The sequence below is a fragment of the Cervus elaphus genome, chromosome X, assembly GCF_910594005.1.
Source record: "Cervus elaphus chromosome X, mCerEla1.1, whole genome shotgun sequence".
In the NCBI taxonomy this organism is placed as follows: Eukaryota; Metazoa; Chordata; class Mammalia; order Artiodactyla; family Cervidae; genus Cervus; species Cervus elaphus.
Window position 1 is genome coordinate 166225552 of NC_057848.1, and position 20540 is coordinate 166246091.

The 20540-nt window shown below is 47.8% G+C and overlaps 1 protein-coding gene across 1 annotated transcript; it reads right to left on the reverse strand.

The window, feature by feature from the left end:
- Positions 1 to 3648: 3648 nt before the first annotated feature.
- On the reverse strand, positions 3649 to 18698 carry LOC122690563 (PAX-interacting protein 1-like). Its single transcript, XM_043897484.1, is given in 16 exon segments — positions 3649 to 4027; positions 4114 to 4189; positions 4274 to 4408; positions 5346 to 5446; positions 7130 to 7298; positions 8323 to 8425; positions 9772 to 9842; positions 10970 to 11013; positions 12180 to 12364; positions 13197 to 13318; positions 14070 to 14207; positions 14984 to 15079; positions 16997 to 17091; positions 17567 to 17614; positions 17617 to 17986; positions 18690 to 18698. Coding segments are annotated over 16 exon segments (1866 nt in total). The 3' UTR covers positions 3649 to 3923.
- Between the last annotated feature and the right edge of the window lie 1842 nt (positions 18699 to 20540).

Consider the following 20540-nt stretch of genomic DNA (forward strand, 5'->3'; position numbering starts at 1 on the left):
TCCAAATGGTCAAACCAAACGCCAGCACCCAGGTTATAGGAACCCCCTCCCCCAGGTGCCTGCCTAGCGCCCCCACCCACCTGCCCTCAGGCTCCCTCGAGGCCCTTCAAGTCCATCACGTTGTTCATCTTTGTTTACGTCTGCTGGGACCCCTTCCTCTGTGGGGGTGCAGGTAGGTGTCCCTGGTGTCCTTCAGGTGCTGTGTTCACACAGCCACCAGTGGAGATCTTGTGGAATCAGCACTTGTGCACCTGGACCTGCCATGGATGCAGGGAGCAGCTCAGGCCTGCCCCGGCCCCCATGTGCACCCAGAAATCCCACAGCTGCTAGGCTCAACCTGTCCCAGCCACGGAGCCCCTGCTGTCCACTTGCATGTTCCGAATGTGCCACTTGGACAGAGCCAGAGGCAGTGGTAGAGATCAGCCCATGGCACAGCCACAGGAGGCTCATTTCAGCTGTGCCTCTGCGGGTGAGGGCCCTGCTGGTGCTGGAGTGCTCCCAGAGCTCGTGGAGCCAGTGCTGTGCTGGATGAGAGAGGTAGAGCCTAATGGGCGCCCCACTCTGCCCTTCACACACCCCTTAACTTCAGGTCTTTGCTTCTACAATGGCCTGAGCGTCTTCCATGCCACCCCAGTTGGCTCTCCTGGGATCTCTGCTCTGCCTGCTACGTGCTCCTCCGACTCTCTGAAGACCCCCTCTCTGTCCCAGCTGGTGTCCCCTTTGGAGAGGGCCTATCCATGGGGCCGGAACCTGTCCTCTCTCAGAGCTTCTTCCCAGGGTGCTGGGCCTGTCCTTCTCCCCTTTTTATCCCTCCTTTCATCCTACTGTGTTACATGGAGATCTTTCTAGTGCTCTTTGTTGCCTGAGATTTCCCACCAGGAGGTATTGTGAGAACTGTTCCATGTGCAGATGTATTTGTGGGAGGAGGTGAGTTCCATGTCCTTCTGCCATCTGGATTCAAAGTCTCATACTTGTCTACACAGAGGAATAATATGATCCTGCTCTTGTTTTAATACCAAGTGTGCCATCTTCAGTGGCATCCCTGTTTCTCCAACCCATTTGCAAAGTAAGATGGTGGAAACCAGCCACACCAGCTCACTGTGCACTGGAAATATGCCTGGTGTGAAAGATGGGCTCAACCGTCAATCATAGTTAACGTTAACTTTAAAAAAAGCCCTATACTTAAAATAACTTGGGTATGTAAATCTACTTTTTGAAGTGTAAGTGGTGTGAAATCTGAAATATTTTTAAAAATTTAAAATATATTACTTACTAATGAAATAGCACTTCGGATATGTGTAGAAACTAAAATCTAAGAGCTACTAGAAACTTTAAAATTACATATGTGGTCAACATTATACTTCTACTAAATCTTGAGTCAGACCAAACAACAGGACAAAAAAGACTTCCTTTCTTATGAGAAATAATTTTATAACCTAATCGACCTAACAAGTTGATTTACTTTATCTTTTTCTTAAATCTTCATATGTAATTTCCTCTGATCCTCCAAGTCACTGTTCAGCAGCTATGCAGGCTTTGGAGTTTTTAAGGAGTATTTCTTGGCAGCTCTTGAAAAAACACTCACTGAAAGGTTAATCAAGTCAGTCAGACTTGCATGGTGCTTAAACAAACCCCTTTCTTCACTGAAGACTAAACAGATGCATACACTCTACCCAGAGGCTTTTATGCCATTATCATGTTCACTTTTCTTCAAGGGTATAAGAAGCAGGCCCATACTCTGAATACTGTGCAATCAACATTTTGTGTCAACACATGAAACTCCTCTTTACTTTCAGGACCTTACTGTTACTAAATTTATTCACATTAACATTCATTCCACTTGTGGTTCGTGAGAAGACAGTCAGTTCTATAGGTAGGCTTGTTTGCTTAGGTACAAAAGTAGGAACTGAAAAGGACACACATTGTGAGATAGTCTGTTAAAGACGCAAGTGCCAACTGGGTGTGTTGTAAAGAGCTTTCTAGATTGATGTTTCCAGGAGACCATCAGCGTGTCATCCCCGTGTGCTGAGAGACTTAACGGTGCCCACATGGTAAGAGACGGGTCACGGGAAAGTCACCACAGTCCAGGACCTAGAGCACAGGTGAGGTCGCAGGTGTGGAGGCTCACTTTACAACTGTGACACTGAGTGATTTGCAGGACTGACTCCACGTGGCTCCAGGTCAGAGCCGGGAGGACATCCCACGTAACCAAGTGATGCCGAAGCCTTACGGCAATGCTGACCACTCCTGTGACGTGGAAGTCCTATGGTGATTAATAAACTAAGTGATGCCGAAGCCTTACGGCAATGCTGACCACTCCTGTGATGTGGAAGTCCTATGGTGATTAATAAACTAAGTGATGCCGAAGCCTTACAGCAATGCTGACCACTCCTGTGACGTGGAAGTCCTCTGGTGATTAATGCACGTGCTCCACCTAAACTGCGTTTGGGAATTAAACTGCAGAGATTACACAACTGGAGAACAGACTGGAGCCAATTACAGCTCCCTTTAGGAAAACACCTCAGCAGTTGCCGTGGAGGCAAATTCAGTGTCTGAGGAGCACACTGATGGGCGGTGACATCGGGGCAGGGCTGAACCTCTGTGACAGCACTGGTCTTGAGCACACTAATACCTGTAGTATATTAAACACACTCGTATGGCAGTAGTCACTGGTAAGACGATGGTCTCCACTTATGTTTTTGTACCTACAACCCGACAGGAAGTGTATTAGAACCATATCTGGAACAAAAGCAGGAGAGATGTGGGTTTTTGTGGTATTAATGACTCTGGCTGGTCTGTGCCTGTGGTAATAACTGCTAATGTTCTGAACATAGCTCTGCTCAGGAGTCTGTGTCTCACCTGGATAGAAAATGGCTACCTTCCAGAAATTACTTCCACAGGAAAAAATTCTACTAGAAAATATTTTGCCTGGAAATTACTTAAAATGTGATCCAGCTTAATGAAAACCCTATAAACTATACAGGAAATATGTCACAATAAAGGATCACTCAATTCTAAGTAAAGTTCAAAAGTACATTAATTTAAAATGTGGGAAAAATTTCGATATAAAAGAGTATAAGAAAAATAAATGTACAAAACGTTTCAAATCTTCAACATCCATAATTTAGAGATAGCAAGGTCTTTTTTGCATCATTTTATTTTCAGCTAAACTTCCATTAACAGTGTTGTGAAAACATTTAAAAACTTGACAAATGAATCATAAAACCAATGTGGGCTCTTAAAAGTCATATAATGCAAAATATGATTTATGTTTCTTCAGAATAAAATTACACATCTTAATAAGATGCAACATATTTAATATATTTATCTTCCTGCATAAAAATGCTTGTCTCAAAAAAAGCAGCTGAAAAACAAGGGCATCTGAGGGAGCAGGGCCTAGGGCAAGCCCGCACTGCTCCTGGCACCAGCCCAGGTGCATCAGTTAAATTTATATGTAGGCGTGTTGAGGAAAACAAGTTCCCACAGCAGTGTGGACCAGTGTCAACACCCAACAAGGTCCCCGAGTTCAGATTAAGAGCCCCAGGTGCCTGAAGCCCCACTACAGAAAACCAGCCCCTCCCTTTATTCTGCAGGGCACATGCCAGGCCCTACAGCCCAGGCCACTGCCTGCGGCAGGACGACACAGCTGCTCTCAGGCTGCAGACTCGAGGAGAGGCCCAAGAGGTCACCCACAGATGGCTCAGGTAAGCTTTACACCAAGTCTTCCTTCCACAAGGAAAAGCAGTGCAGAACGGGCATTCAGATCTAAACATGTAGGGTGGGAAAGAGCCTGGAAAGATGTAAGAGCACCTACTCTAGAAGAACAGTCTATGAAATTAAATGGGCCTCTCAGCGATTCTATCACTAACCCTGGCCAATAGTGCCCTAACCTGTGGGCTCATGGAGCACACGCAGCTCTGACACTAAAGATGAGAGGGGCCCACCCACCGCCTTCTGAAAGGATGTGACTCATAGTCCAGTGTCTGAGTGAGCACTCCAGTGAGAACAAACTCTGCATTGTGAACATCTGCAAGGAACAAAGATAAAACCTGTGAAACAGACGCACCTGCCCACACCCATGCATGCCAACACACAGCAGAGAAATGAACATACCTATTCCTCTGGCAAAATACTTTTGACACAAGTGAAGGTCACTTTCACAGGCTATTAAAATTATTTCTGACAAACTCTAAGGAAAAGAAAAGCAGATTCTTGGTTACTGAGCCTCATACATGACATTGATGCATTCAACAGTGTTTCACTTCTTGTGCACCTTATCCTGTTTATGTTCCATGAGTTTCCTGATAGATGGTTTTTTAGACAACACTTCGCCTCCTGCACATTCCACAATCGCTTTCATGGTTGACAGACTTGGGCAGATCCCAGGAGTGATGTAAAAGTATTTCGCCTAAAAGTGAAAGTATGTGTACTGGTTTCAAACTGAATCTTCAGTGTGCATAATTTTTCATTCTACCCAAGAATTTTGACAAAATGACTAATTTCATGGAGCTACACGGTACTAGACCCCCCTAGTCCCCAACCTCAAGTGGGCCTGGTGGAACCCAGACATGGAATTTCAGAAATAAGCACTCTCATAAGCTAGGTGTGAACTATAATTATTAAAAAGTGGCTAGAACTTTAATTCCTGTAAGACATGAAGTATTCTGTGATAAGAGCAAGAATAAGAACATTTTTCACAATTTCTAAAGCTCAAATGGAGCACAAACCATTTTTGATGGTTAAAATTTTCTAACACCCTTACTCTTAAATGTACCAAAAGCACCATTTTGTTTTAAACTCCTCAAACGTTTAGAAAAACACAGACTATTTTAGGTAATGTACTCTTAACTCAATACGGAAAATCTCTTTGGATTCCTAAGTTGGCTCCTTAAGAGCAAAACAAACAAACAAATAAAAAACCTGCCTCTATTAATCTACTAAGCCACTGTTTGATACAAAAAAAATTTTCCAAACTGTTCTATCTTAGAAACATGTAAACCTTGTAGTCTAGAATTATTAGACACATATTCAGTTAATATTTTCTCAAGAATGGTCTCTATTTTCCAGCTGAATATATGTTTTATGAGAATAGTATTAATGTAAGTTGGTAAAAGCAAAAATATAAATGTAAATCTCTTACACACTATTCATAGCATACTCTTTGAACCCGGGTTATTTGTAATGCATCTCTCTCCATATTGATTCTCTTAGACACGGAACACACCCTAGAGGAGGCCTGACTGCACAGGGGGAGTGGGGAGAGCCCAGCTCTCTGGGTGCAAGCCGCCCACTCCGTCATGGTTGCCCAGCTGCAGCAGCTGATCTGAGCTCCAGTCCAGGCGTACCTTGAAAAGCAGAGAAACGTGGGCCCTCCTCAAGGACTCCTCCAAACTGAAGGAGAAAAGCACTTCGGCCTCTGCATCTCGGAGACGGTAGTTCTGCTCGTCTGAAAAGGAAGACAGTACAGCCTCAGAAAGTGCCTGGCACTGGGGTGCACCACATGTGACTGGCTCCAGGTGCCCCAGTGAGCCATGTGCTGGCATCCATCTGTGGAACCTGTGAATGAGTAAGTCTCCCAGATTATATTTCATTTACTTTCCTCCCCAAAAACAGCCAGCCAGGCCAAAGACACTCTTCCTCCCTCCTGGATCAGTGTTTCTTAGCTTTTAGGAACAAATGTCCTGAAAGATGTCCATGGACCCTCCTCTCATCCCTGGGCAGCTCCCCACCTCCCCCTCAGCTGTAACTTCACACTGTTGGGGGGCCAGAGCACCCCAATCCAGACCCAGGTGAAGAGTGCCCATGTGGAGGGACAGACTGGGAACCAGGTTCATGGTCAGCTTGTGCTCACAAGGACCAGTGACTTCAGAGCCACTGGACTCCAACTAAGAGTCGATTAGCCACATTTTACAGATGTACCAAAAACAAGTTCCTTTTATACACGTATAAGAACATCACTTTATAAAGAATGGTTTTACCAGATTTTGAGGATCTAAGAATTTTTAAATAATACCCAATTTTTCAAAAAGTAAAGATCACAAAATGTTTTCATCTTCTTATGAATACATCTCATTCAGAAAAGCATTTCATCATCATAACCAAACTAACAGTCCAGGGTCAGGCTGAGTCAGACGGCAGGCTGTAGGGCTGACAGGCCACATGCTGGGTATGTCACTTGCCCTTCTCTTTTTTAACAACGCCTTAAAAATGAGAAAACCATTCTCAGCTCCGAGAGCATAGTTGCTGACTCCACCAGGTCACTCAGGAGACACTGAGATTTAACAACTGCTAGAAATGCAAGTCCATCAGCCACCAGCAGAAAAAGAAGGCACTACACTAGGTGAAAGAAGAGAAGAATGTCTAAAAAATGAAGTTAAGAAATGAACAAAGAAGTATTGTCATGCATGAAGTTACATACTTGAATGAAGTGATGTATCTGAAATGCTAGTTTCTACAGCAGAATGAAGGTTGCTGTGCCTGCTGAAGAGCTGTGAGGGAGGACAGGAAGCAGTCCGTGTTTAAGGTGAGAGATGACACTGAAATGAATACAGTAGCTACAACAACCCTGGGTTTCTAAGAGGAGAAGCTGAGTTACATTAACTTGGTCGGAGTTGTGGCAAGAGTCAAACTTTCCAGAGCAGTGTAAAGGGCATGTGTATTCCAAAAAGAAATAACCTATACAGTTGGTGTCTCAAACTATATAGATATAAATACAAAATGTCAAAATACCCCTCCCCCATGATAGGAAGCATCCAGTCTTAAAGCTGTCAGAGCCCAGGCAGGGGCGGTGTGCGGCAGGGGTGGGAAGGCAGGGGTGGCCGACGGGGGCTGACTCCATGGGACTCCTCCAGGAATGTGTCATCCTGTATGTATCATCAGGGAAACGAGGCAGGGCTACAGAGCTCTTCCCCAACACTTCCCGAATTACCACAACCTTCCTATTTCACAGTAAAATGCACAGATATCAAATGCCTCACTGGGACATGAAATAATTTGTTATTTATCCATTTAAATTCACAGAGTTAAAAAATGAACTTGATGTGTGCTGGGATGAAAATGGAGATAAATTTGAAGGCAAAAACCCTCCTAACTGGGCATCCAGTGCACAGGGTGTGGCTCAGCCACTTACCGATGAACTTCTGGCACTTGAAGCACTCCTTCAGCCACTCTGGGGTGACGATGTGCTTCACCACGGAAACGGCCATCAGGAACTTGACGGTCCGCTTCACCTTGCTGGCGATGAGGTGGGTGCACTTCTGTGCAGACTCGGCGACCTCCCCACCCAGGATGTGGAGCTTCTGGGGGCCGGGAACACAGAGCAGAGGTGAGACCATCTGGTCTGCAGAGCCGCCTGCCCGCCCTCAGCCCGGGACTTGTCTAGACCATGAATGGGGCTCTCAGCCGCACAAAATGGTGAAAGCAGTGAAGCCAGACCTACGCCACCATGTGAGCAAAGTGGAAACCGGAAGTGACAATGTACATTTCCCTAATCCGTGCCACACAAGTCAAGATTAAAGCAGGACCTCCACTGGACACCAGGAGGACACCCCTTTGAAGAAGTAGAAAGCTCTGAGAACAAGGCAGCTCGCTACACAAGGAGTGAACCTCCCAGGCTGTCTACGCCGAAGTGAGTGTTGATAAGGCACGTTAAGACACGGTCTCTAAGAAATGATGACATAAAAATCGACTTAAGACATAGACATGTAAAAGATGATCTCTTTATACCCAATTTTAAAAGTAAAAAATAATTTATAGTAGCATTTATAGTTATTTCTTTTCCTTAAAAAAATAAAGGGAAATGTTTGAATCCCTGTGACACTGGTCAACTTTATTTTAACCATCCCCTCCCCAGACACAAGCCCACAATCCCTCCTGGTGTTACTTCCAGAAGTGCATTTAATGTAAATAAATACAAATACACCTGTGATCCCTGGGCCCGCCCCACCAGAGAGAACAAGTCTTGAGAAGATGGTGGGTTCATTCAGGAAACCTGAAGGGGCAGAGCTACTCTCGTAAGCTAATGTCCTTATGAAAATGTTTTTTGTGCAGCTTTGCTAATGTTTGATTACAAGACTGCTTTTGGTCTCCTCACCTGAGTCATCCTAACAAGAAAGAACGCATCTAAGGAGGAAGTAGCAGCAAGAATGAGGCGGGAAAGCAATGATGTAATGATGATGCAGTTTATAAATAAACATGGTGAACAACGTTACAACATGATATTCCTGATTGCATGTTAACCTAATAAAACTGCTATCCTAAAGCAAGTATAAACAGAAAGGAACATTCATTAAAATCTTTATGCAAAATAGAAGGAAATTTCACCTTTATGTACTCTTGAACTTGAACAGACTCAAATCCAGTGAAAAGCACAAAAGGGGTCAGTTCCGGTGGTAACTTCTTGGAGGGAGGTGGAATATCTTCGATTCTATGAAACACACATAGAAAAGAACGGCTATTACTTCCCTAATATGTTCTTTACCAAATAAGATATTTTAAGTTTAACAGTGTTAAGAAGCTCTGAGAGCTTTACCTGTGTGTGGTTTTCTGTTCTTAAAGGGAAAATGCAGTGACTCACCTGCTCTTTCTTTCCCACCATTTATACAAAGTCACCCCAAAGGACTCTCACCTGGCACCCCTAGGGGAAGGGCTGATAAGGCACCACCCCCCACCCCCCAGCCTGCACTGTCCCTGGGGGTCTGTGAGGGTGGAAGGGAGGGCTTCCAGGGCCCTCTGTGGTCCCCAGTCCCCCACCGTATCCCACAGGCCCCATCTCACCCCAGAAGCTCTGACGCAGAGCAAAGCTGGTCGACTCAAGCACACACTCTATATTAAACTTCTTTGCTTAAATTTGTTCAAGCCCTATTTTTAGCTTATATTTGAGACAGTCTATGAAATAAAAAAAATCTGTAGTGTTTTAATGGTGTATATAATCACATAATTAGGCTTTTGCTAAAGAATCCAACAATCCCTGGATTGGGTGGCTGTGGGGACTGGAAGGAGGGGACTGAGGAGCGGGGAAGAGACAAAGACCCTCACTCAATGCAGCTCAGAGGGTCTCTTGGCTCTAGTTAAACCACCAGCTTACCTCCACCAGGTGAGACCAGAACAAGTCTGACAACACCCCCACCCCAGCCCCACAGAGGGGGCTCCATCCCCCATCCTGAACTGGGTCAGGGGTCGGACGTGGGCTCCCGGGCACATACTGAGGATGCCTAGAGCCGGGTTCCAGTCCCCCTGCCCCCGTCCCACCACAGCAGCTCGTTTCACACAATGGGGGTTCTGGCAAGATAGAAAAAAGATAAAACAGAAGATTGGACTTTTTTTTAATAAGAAAGGAAAAGACACTGGCTATTCCCCGTTTATCTCCAGTGATGAAACGAGACATGTCATGATACAGCTGCAATGCAAGCAGCACATCCTTCCAAGTCCTGGTGGTTTAGTCGCTCAGTCGTGCCCACCTCTTTGTGACCCCATGGACTGTAGCCCGCCCGACTCCTCTGTCCATGAGGATTCTCCGGGCAAGAATACTGGAGTGAGTAGCCATGCCTTCTTCCAGGGGATCTTCCCGACCCAGGGACTGAACCCATGTCTCATGTCACCTGAATTAGCAGGCGGGTTCCTTACCACTAGTGTCACCTGGAAAGCCCTTCCAAGTGAAAATCTTAGGAATTTCCCCAACTGCCACCATTTCCTAGAACAGACTGTAAAAGATCATCAACCATTAAAACAAACAAACAAACAAACAAAAAAAACCAAGGTGATTCTTCCTACCTGGCACTTTTGGAAGAAGGCTGGATATTAGTTACTTCATTCTGCTTCGGTTTGGGAGGTAGTCTTACACCCTGTAATTAACAGATGATTTACCTTAGTCAACCACCCCAGTAACACAGCTTCTGAGTGCTTTCTACCCATCTCACCACACACAAGAAACACTCCCCAAGGAACAACTGGCAGAGACCACGGGCACATGCAACTGTCCAGGGAGGCCCTGGCGCTGGCCACCCTCTCTATTCACCAGACCCAACAGTTCTTAAGATGTCTTCACCCCTCTCCTAGCACTTGTGATAGATTTAATCCTCAACCTTGAACTTTTCAAAACACTTTTTACTTCAAATACTTTGTGTCTCAATGGAATCTGGAAAACACAATGATTGCAATTACACCCCTCCAGAAAGACGGAGGTTCCCCTATAAGGGTGCAGGACGGTCGGGTCACAGGACACTGGAGGGGAAGGCAGGCCTCTGACGGCCACTCTGTGTCCCAGGCACAGCGCCCATGCTCCTAAAACCAGCTGGAGGCCCTGACGTGCAGAGATGTGGAGCCCGTTGGGGAGCCAGTGCCCCTAGAGGCCCCCACAGCTAGCCTCGCACTGTGGCTGCTGCCCCCTCACCCCTTCCTTGCCTCTAACCCAGTCTTTCTTACACAAGCACACACATTTATGTTCTACTATGGGGAGCAACCACCTCTCCATCTGAGATGAGGGTGGAGATGACCCTTCCCCCGCAAGTGAAAGGCAGCCCTACCAGAGCTGCCTACCAACCAACCCCTGGCACTCCAGTGCAGAACAGCCCATCCTGATGGCAGCCCATCAGAGACCCCAGCCAGTGGCCTGGAAGTCCACTGCCACAGTGAAGCACTGAGGTCAGGGCTGACACTCTGGCACCCCAGTTCCCACCTCCTGAACACCACGGAAACACACGGTCTCCCTGTATTCTGCTCTGCGGTTCTGTAAGCACTCACGTAGCTCTCTGAAGAAGTCATGGGGCTAACGTGTGTCATGTGACTGAGTAACTCCCAATATCATCAACAGAGAGGATAAAGACACAGGGTGCACTGAACAGCTTATGACAGGCGAGAAGATTCAGCCCTCATTGGTCATGACAGCCAATTACTAACAGAATTAGTTACAGATACAAACATATCCCTACTTCTTTGTAACACAGTAAGTAAGGTGACTAACTTGACATACCATCAACAACTCTGCTGACACTTTCAACGGAACTCTCCAAGCATCTGGAGAGAGAAACAGGTTACTTTTCAGAAACACTATGTACATAAAGGAGCCCTTATCAATATAAAAGCCCTTTCAGGACACACACACACTATTATAAAACAGGTTAACAATAAGGACCTGCCATATAGCACAGGGAACTCTACTCCATACTCTGTAATAGCTACGTGGGAAAAGAATCTTTAAAAAAAGTAGACATATGTACAAGTATGACTGATTCAGTTTGCTGCACACCTGAAACTAGCACCACATTATAAACCAACCGTATCCCAATAAAGAAATTAAAATGGAAGTGTATCAATAATAGCAGAAATGAGAAGCCTCTCCAGGTGTGGGTCATCCTGGACACGCAGTGGCTCGGGTGATGGCCTCCAACAAGGGGACCGTAAGGACTATTCCTGAGTTTACAGGGAAGCCTGGCGGGGGCCAAGTGTTCCGTATGAGACAAAGCTGAGCAAACCAGCAGCCTGTGGCCCAGTGCAGGCACTGCCCACCCGAATGTGCTGAACCCCAGACAGTTCCGGGAGCCCCGTGGTCTGGCGTCCTAGAAACTGACTGTGAGGAGCACAGCACGTGGGGGCGGCGGCCCGGCTGGGCCCTCAAGGACACGTGTCCACCGAGGAAGGGCCTGGCGTCTGCACCACGGCTTCAGAGTGGATGTCATAGCCAGGTTTGTCCCAGGGAAGCAGGCTGGCTGTGGCTCAAAACCAGAAAGGGATTTCTTGCAACTGAGACCTTTAGGACCAGAACTGGACGGGCTCCTTCATGGAAGCACATGTTAAAGCAGCATTCAAGCGACCACTTCCTGGAGTGATGCTCAGGTGGGTAAATGGTGTTAAGCACCATCTGGTGTACAGTCAGGGCAGTGGGCCTTCCTTGGGATCTGTGCAGCAGAAAGTGGGGGCGGGGGGTGCCGTTTCTCACAGAGCAAGTTAAATGAGAGCTGGCTTGAAAGACAAGATCAAAAGGCTTTCTAGTGTTCCTTCCACTTCTGAGAGTCCATTAAAAAAAGCAAACAAAAATACAAGCCAACAAAACTTCTGGGCTCAGTGCAGTGGGAGACAGCGTGGAGAGGAAACAGGAGAGGAGATAAAAACTGACGTGACCCTGAAGCCAAGAGCAGTTTCTGGAGCTCCAGCCCACAGCCACAGGGAGTTGGCCTGCTTACCCAGAAGGTTCACCATCAGGTGTGGGGTTGGGGCGAAGGGGTCTTGCAGGCCAAAGGCGGTGTAGCAGCCATACTGTGTCTGCTGCAGGGCCTCGAAGTTCCCCAGCAGGATGTCCCCCAGCCACTTGACATTCACGCACGGGATCTGCCACTCTTTGGCTTTCTCGTACTTTAAACCAGTTGGTCTTTTATGGTTGGGGTCGGGGGGAGAGAAAACACATTCATTAGAGTTACCGGTGTTCAAATTTTTACTTCTGTTAACACAAACCAGCCCACACTTGCTCACACTGGACATGGCAGGGACGGTTCTGCAGAGCTGATCAGGCTGTAAGGAGGTGTCCATGTGATCATGAGGTCATCGCCCACCCTGCTTTCACCTCACCACTGTCACCTAATTTGACTGCAGCCTCCTTAATCATATGATTTCATTCTTCTGCTAACATTATGACAAATATCACTGCCATTCTTTCAACAGACTCTGACGTCCACCATGGAACTCTGACAGACTGAGAGATCCAGAATGGTCCTGTGCAGGCCGAGACAGAACCTCGGCTGACTGAGGGACTCTCAGAGGCCCTGTGCAGGCAGAGATGGAACCCTGGCTGACTGAGGGACCCGGAGCGGCCCTGTATGGGCCGAGACAGAACCCTGACTGACTGAGGGACCCGGAGCGTCCCTGTGCAGGCCAAGACAGAACCCTGGCTGACTGAGGGACCCCGAGAGGCCCCATGTGGGCCGAGACAGAACCCTGACTGACTGAGGGACCCTTAGAGGCCCTGTGCGGGCAGAGATGGAACCCTGGCTGACTGAGGGACCCAGAGCGGCCCTGTGGAGGCCAAGACAGAACCCTAGCTGACTGAGGGACCCCGAGAGGTCCCATGTGGGCCGAGACAGAACTCCGACTGACTGAGGGACACTTAGAGGCCCTGTGCGGGCAGAGATGGAACCCTGGCTGACTGAGGGACCCAGAGTGGTGCCAAGCAGGCTGAGGGCAGACGTGGTGGTGGCTGCGTTTACTCTCTGCAGATGAGGATGGTGTTGCTGCGGCACAGGTAGCCCGTGTACTTGGCACCTGCCAGGTACACCATTCGCTTCAGGTCATCCCTGTCGCTGTCGATGAACCCAGTCACGGAGATAATCTTGGGGGGGGAAAGGTCCAGCAAGGTCAAGATGTAATGATGGTTTAACCCAGTTAGTATGACTCTTTCTTCTCCCTGTTGGTTGTGCTACAGACACACGTGTTTCCATTCCTCCTCCAGCATTGAGGGGCACTTGGCGACATCACCTCTGAGAATGCTGTCACTGCTGACAATGCTGCACATGAGACAGCAACGGGGGATGGAAAGCAAACATACCAAATGGAGAATGCCTTCCTGTGTTAGCATGACACTGTTCCGATCATGTTAATGAAGTTACTTTACTAAGCCTATGAATATTGGTCAGTTCTTCTTTCTGATCCCGGTTTTGGGCTCATCTGACAGGGAGAACTGACAGGAGATGATGTCTGCCCAGCTGTGGCCACTTCTGGTGTCAGACGCTTAATTGTAAAGTGTCAGATGCTTAATTGTAAAGTGAAAGTGAAGTCGCTCAGTCATGTCTGACTCTGCGACCCTATGAACTGTAGCCCTCCAGGCTCCTCTGTCCATGGGATCTTCCAGAAAAGGATACTGCAGTGGGTTGCCATTTCCTTCTCCAGTGGATCTTCCCAACCCAGGGATTGAACCCGGGTCTCCTGCATTGCAGGCAGGAGCCACCAGGGCGTAGGCATTTATTAAACAGTGTCAAAGACTTGGGGGAACCTGTTAAATGTCAGGAAGCTGTGACTGTTACAGGGGGACAGACAAGGAAACAAGATGCTGATTCTGTTCAGGGAGGCAGGGAGAGCCTTACATGCTGGGAGCATGGCTTGTCCCCCAGCGGGAAGGCCAGTGGAAAGTGCAGTGCCCAAGGGGGCGGCACCAGCTTCTTCTTCTTCAGGACCGTGTTCAGCCAGTGCGCCGTGATGCACCTCTTCCTCTCCTTTATCGCCTGCAAACACAACAATACGGGCCGGTCGTTGGGGGCTTTACTGCAGGTGACATACAGAACTGTGTAACTACAAGGTCATTTTTACTGGAAGTCCAATAAATATAGGAATTTCAGGAGCTTAGCACTCAATTTACTAAGTTAATAAACTACAACAGTGTCACAGGTTAACCTGAACACAACCTGAAACACAGGAACAAGAGCCGACCACGGGGAGGAGAGCTGACAGCTCAGGAAATGACTTTAATCATGGAAAGAGATGACACTCCCGATCATCAGAATTCAAATTGCCCCGTGAGAACACGGCGAGGTACGAAAACATAACTGCCCCTGAAGTTAACTGCAGGATGACCCCTACGTGCTCTTCACCAGGCATTTCTCAGAGGCCATGTACCACATACACACTAACGGCAGTCAGCCTATGAACAAGAACCCATCAGAGAAGAACAGAAATGAGCCCTGAGGGGATGAGGGCAGGCCGCACTGAGGGTGGGGCTGCTGGTCAGCAGCTCCCAGCGACCCTGCTCCCACCGCTCCATGTTCAGGTGGCTCTGCCGGGGCGGACGGTGTCCACCTCCCCCTCATTAAGAACTTGCCTTTCCTCCCCAGTCCTCACAGACAGAGAAGCCGGGGGCCACAGAGGTGTCCACATGCCAAAGGTGGATGGAAACCAGTGAGAAGCGGTTTCCTGTCTTCAGAGGTGGGAGAAAGACCTTTCCAAGCATGACTGTCCCAGCATCTCTCAGAGCCCCCCAGTCCCAGAAGAGCTGAGCCCTCACCTGTGTGAACAGCCCGCTGACCTGACTCTCGCAGAACAGGTGGGTGCAGCGGCTTGAGAACGTGGGGTCCACAGCTCTTCCATGTGTCTGGATGATCTGCACACACATGAGACCCATGGTCAGTCAGCTCCCACGCCCAGGGAAGAGGGACTTGTGATCTCCAGTCAGACAGCAGTTCACGAGACCCACCATGTATGTACACAGTGTATTTCCCAAAGTGTGAATGAACTATCAGTTATATCTGTGGGCTTTCCCACCCAGCACTACACAGCAAAAATGAATTCTAAGCCCCGTTTCATCTGAACTTCTGGAGGAAGAGTGGGATGCTCTCTTTCTAAGACGGGGTGCTGTGGACGTTTTAGATAAACCAGCTGATCTGAGCTGTGGGGCGTCCCACATCTCAGGGGGCTGGCTGAACCCCGACCCCCACCCCAGGTGCCATGAGCACTTCCCCTGCTGGGACAGCGAGAAAGGTGTCAGACATCGCCAACTGGTCCCTGGGGCCAGAAGCACTGCCTTTAAGAAACTTTATTCTAAAAAGAAAAAAGAAAGCAAAGCAAGATGAAGTTAAATTCAGTTTCTGAATTTCTTAATTTTTTGATACTGTCCTGTATCCCAACTGCAGTGGTTACACGGTTGTGTGGCACTGAGGGGAACACCGTTACCAAAAGGGTGAGAACTTCTTGGGTTGGCAAAAAAGTTCCTTTGATTTTTTTTAACTAAAAGACATATTTTTTTATCTGCCCCAAGAACTTTACTGAACAAGGTATTCACTGTTTTGTTCCACTACCGTCTGCCATTTTTCAGGCAACTTCATAATTCCATTTTCCCAAGACTTTTTATCTTTCTGAGCAAAGAACTGTTCCAGGTGCCTTTTACAGTCTTCCAGACAATTGATTTTTTTTTCCAGTAAGGGAATTTCGTAAAGACCAAAGTAAATGGAAATTCAAAGTTGCCATGTTTGGTGAATATGGTGGATGAATCAGAACTTTCCAGACAAGCTTTAACAGTTTTTGCCTGGTCATCAAACATCAACGAAACATGCGGTCTTGAGTTATCTTGATGGAAGAGTGTGAGTTTTCTGTTGGTTAATTCCGGGTGCTTTTCATCAAGGGCTGCTTTCAGATGGCCTAATCAGGAGGAGTACTTGTTGGAATTAATCATTTGGTTTTCCAGAAGGAGCTCACAACAGAGGACTTCCTTCCATTCCCTCCATATACACAATACCACCTTCTTTGGTGTGGTTGGTGGTAGTGCATTTCACTTATCCCAAATCTCTTCTGTTCATTATTTTACAGTATCTTTTCATCGCTGGTCTCAATTTGTTTTAAAAACAAAACGTTTTTTGTTATGTTTCAGGAGAGAACTACATGTGGAAAAATAGTCAGGAAGGCTTTTTTTGCTTCTCTTTTGTGAAACCCAAACATCAAAGTAATGAACACAGCCAAGCTGGTACAATTCATTCTCAGTGCTGGATTTGGATGTTCTGAGTATGTCAGCTATCTCACATGTGGTATAATGTTGACTGTTCTCAGCTAACATCTCGATTTGATCGCTATCAACTTCAATGGGTCTACCCAGCTGAGGGGCATTGTCCAGCAAGACACCTCCAGCAGGAAGCTTTGCAGAGCACTTCTGGCACATTTGATCAGTCACAGCACCTTCTCCAGACACTGGACAAAGCTCTTTTTTCTTTTCAGTTGTGTTTTTACCTTTCTTTAGTTAATTAAGCATAATATGCCTGAAATATTCCTTTGTTTCTTTCATCTTCAATATTAAAATGGCTACACAGAAATTCACCAATTTTGATAACTGTTTAAAAGAATGCACACTGATAAGACAGCTGTCACAGAACAATCTAATAAAATTGTTTTGCCTGAAGTTAAAGTCAATTAAGTGCTATCAAAGCCATCTTACAGTAAAAACAAATGAGCTTCTTGGCCCACCAAGCGGTTATAGGCGTAGGTACACGTGTATGTGTGTGCGCAGGTACATGTATCTCAGTGACCTCACCCTTTTCCAGGTGGCCAGCAGCTGCTTGTCAGACACCTGCTCTGGATAATCCACGATTGCAAATACACATCCCAGGAAGAAGCCTTCTTCTGGGACTAGAACAGAATTATACAAGGAAAATGAATTAGAAGCCCCATTCTGTGAATGTGTGCACAAAACATGAAAAAGTTCAGAGTTGGATGTGAATTTATGAAGTTAGTCATGCTTTCCCATGATGTCTCCACCAGTAGTCTGAGGACCTCTGCAAAAGGTCCTACAAATACAGCTGCTACAAATGGAGCTACTCAATCACCAATATTACATAATTCAAAACTGGGAACCACCAGAGTTTATGTCTGGGTCCCGAGTGCTCCGAGTGGTCCTTGAGACAGCCCACCATTCCAAGGACACCGGTGTTCACTTCAGGGTAGGGACGGAGGCCCAAACCACCGAAGAAACCTAACAATTCCTAACTATAGCTCTTATTTTCTAAGTATTACCCTGACATGAATCCTTAGCCTGCCCTCAAACGCTCTCAGAGAAGGTACAAGGGTTTCAGGAGAGGGAAAGACAGAGATGCATATTACCAACTCTCCACTGCTGGGTCATGTCCAAACAGCGGGGGCTGAGCCTGCGCCTGGGCGGTGGGGTCTTCAGGGCCTGGGCAGTCTGGCCGGGTGGCTGTACCGTCAGCGTCAACTGCATCTGCTGCTGCAAGTGGGCGAGCTGCTGCTGCAGGGGCAGCTGGGGCTGCTGGGGGAACTGGTGCAGGTGGGCCTGTGGTGGCTGGAATGGGTACAGTGGGGATGGAGAGTAGGGCTGCTGCAGCAGGTGCCACTGCTGGAACTGCAGGAGCTGCTGGGGCTGCAGGTGCAGGATGGGGTGCGGGGCTGGGGCTGGCTCCAGGGCCACCTTCGCCTGGCTGAGCAGCACCATGCTCAAGGGGCCCTGCTGGCCTTGGTTCACCTGCTGCTCCAGCGTCTTCATCGGCACCGAGAGGGACTGCAGGACCTGGAAGCAGAGATCAGGCAAGGTCGTGTCAATAGCTGTGCCCTCAACTCACAGGCCCCTCAGAGAGCAGAGCAGCACACCCTCCACACCGTGGGCTAACTCTCAACAGCAGGAGGTTTCAGGCACACCCATGGTCCCCCCATGTGCATACACACTGCCAGCTCACTGAAGTGAACATACTCATACTTGAGACCTCTTCACCAAAACGTGAAACGGAGTAAGTAAGTAAAATGGAAGAGGCTACTGAATGGACATGGGCAGATATACACCCTGGAGTGGCTGACTCGCTCCAGAGCAGAAGGACTGGAGTGGGAGATGTATGCTGTTCTGTCCTGCTGACTCCCACAGTCCTGCTGTAAGCCCAATGCCCCGCCATGCCCCGCCTTACCCAGGCCATATAGCCTGCCCAAGCGTCCCTCCCACAGCTGCCGTTTCCCAACAAAGAGTCCAGAGGACGCCAAGACCCCACCTGCATGAAGGCACAGGACTCTGCAATGGTGGACGGCAGCCACCAGCCATCCCCGTCTGCGGCCGCCCTGGTCCGCCACACACACAAGGGACAGGAGAGACCCAGCCCCAGGGCTGTGCATGCAGGTAGCCTTCCCCAGGTCAGAGGCCCGTGAACAGCTGTCCATTCCCTGTCCTCAGGGTGAGGTGGGGCCCTGCACACACACTGGACAGAAGACCACAGGCTGGAGCTCACGCAGGCCATGGTCAAGAGTATGCGAACCAAGAACTTCCAGATGTTCAAGATGAAGGCAGAGGAAGCAGACATTAAATTGCCAACATCCACTGGATCATAGAAAAAGCAAAAGAATTCCAGAAAAAACATCTACTTCTATTTTACTGACTATGCCAAAGATTCTGACTGCATGGATCACAACAAACTGTGGAAAATTCTTAAAGGGATGGGAATACCAGACCACTGTACCTGCCTCCTGAGAAATCTGTATGCAGGTCAAGAAGCAACAGTTAGAACTGGACATGGAACAATGGATTGGTTCAAAATTGGGAAAGGAGTATGTCAAGGCCACAAATTGTCACACTGCTTATTTAACTTATATGCAGAGTACATTATGTGAAATGCTGGGCAGGATGACTCAAAAGGTGGAATCAAAATTGCTGGGAAAATATCAATAACCTTAGATATGCAGATGGACACCACTCTTATGGCAGAAAGCAAAGATCTAAAGAGCCTCTTGATGAAAGTGAAACAGGAGAGTGAAAAAGTTGACTTTAAACTCAATATTCAAAAAACTGAGATCATGGCATCCGATCCCATCACTTCATGGCAAATAGATGGGGAAACAACAGAAGCAGTGAGAGACTATTTTCTCGGGCTCCAAAATCATTGCAGATGGTGACTGCAGCCATGAAATTAAAATATGCTTACTCCTTGGAAGAAAAGCTATAACTAACATAGACAGCGTATTAAAAAGCAGAGACATTCTTTTACAGACAAAGATCTGTAAAGTCAAAGCTATGATTTTTCCAGTAGTCATGTATGGATGGGCGAGTTGGACTATAAAGCAAGCTAAGCATTGAAGAATTGTTGCTTTTGTACTGTGGTGTTGGAGAAGACTCTTGAGAGTCCCTCAGGCTGCAAGGAGATCCATCTAGTCCATCCTATAGGAAATCAGTCCTGAATATTCATTGGAAGGACTGATGTTGAAACTGAAACTTCAATACTTTGGCCACCTGATACAAATAAGTGACTCATCTGAAAAGACCCTGATACTGGAAAGACTGAAGGCGGGAGCAGTAGGGGCTGACAGAGAATGAGATGGTTGGGTGGCATCACAGACTCAATGGACAGGACATGAGTTTGAGTAAACTCCGGGAGCTGGTGATGGACAGGGAGTCCTTGGCGTGCTGCAGTCCATGGGGTCGCAAAGAGCAGGACATGACTGAGCGACTGAAATGAACTGAACTGATCTCCCTCCCCACAATACAACTGAATAAGCAAGCCTAAATAAGTGAGCACCTTTGCCCCCTTGTGTCAAGGTGGAAATTAGACACTGAATAGACTTGCAAACAGAGGAAGCCAAAATAAACAAAGAGGGAACCGCTCTGGAAGTGACAGGTGCAACAGATTAAAACCCTGCAGTTAGCACTGACTACCCAGAAGTGTGGCCGTGAGGAGCTACCCCTCACCCAAAGTCAGGGGTAGCGACCGAGAGCACCAGGCTGTGACAGCGCAGGAGCAGCAGCTGAGAGGAGCTTCCCCATGCCCGAGGCCAGGGGCGGGGTCGAGAAGAGATACCACACACCCGAGGTCAGGGGCGGTGGCAAAGAGGAACTACCCCACCCCGGAGGTCAGGAGCCCCGCCCGAGAGGAGCTACCTGACCTCCAAGGAGCGGCTGCTGTGCGGGCGCAGGAGGGCCGAGAGGAGCTACTCCACGTTCAAGGTCAGGAGGGGCAGCCTTGTGAAGATACCCCTCCTCCAAGGTAAGGAGGAGTGGCTGCGCTTTGCTGGAGCAGCCGTGAAGAGATACCTCACGTCCAAGGTAAGAGAAACCCAAGTAAGACGGTAGGTGTTGTGAGAGGGCATCA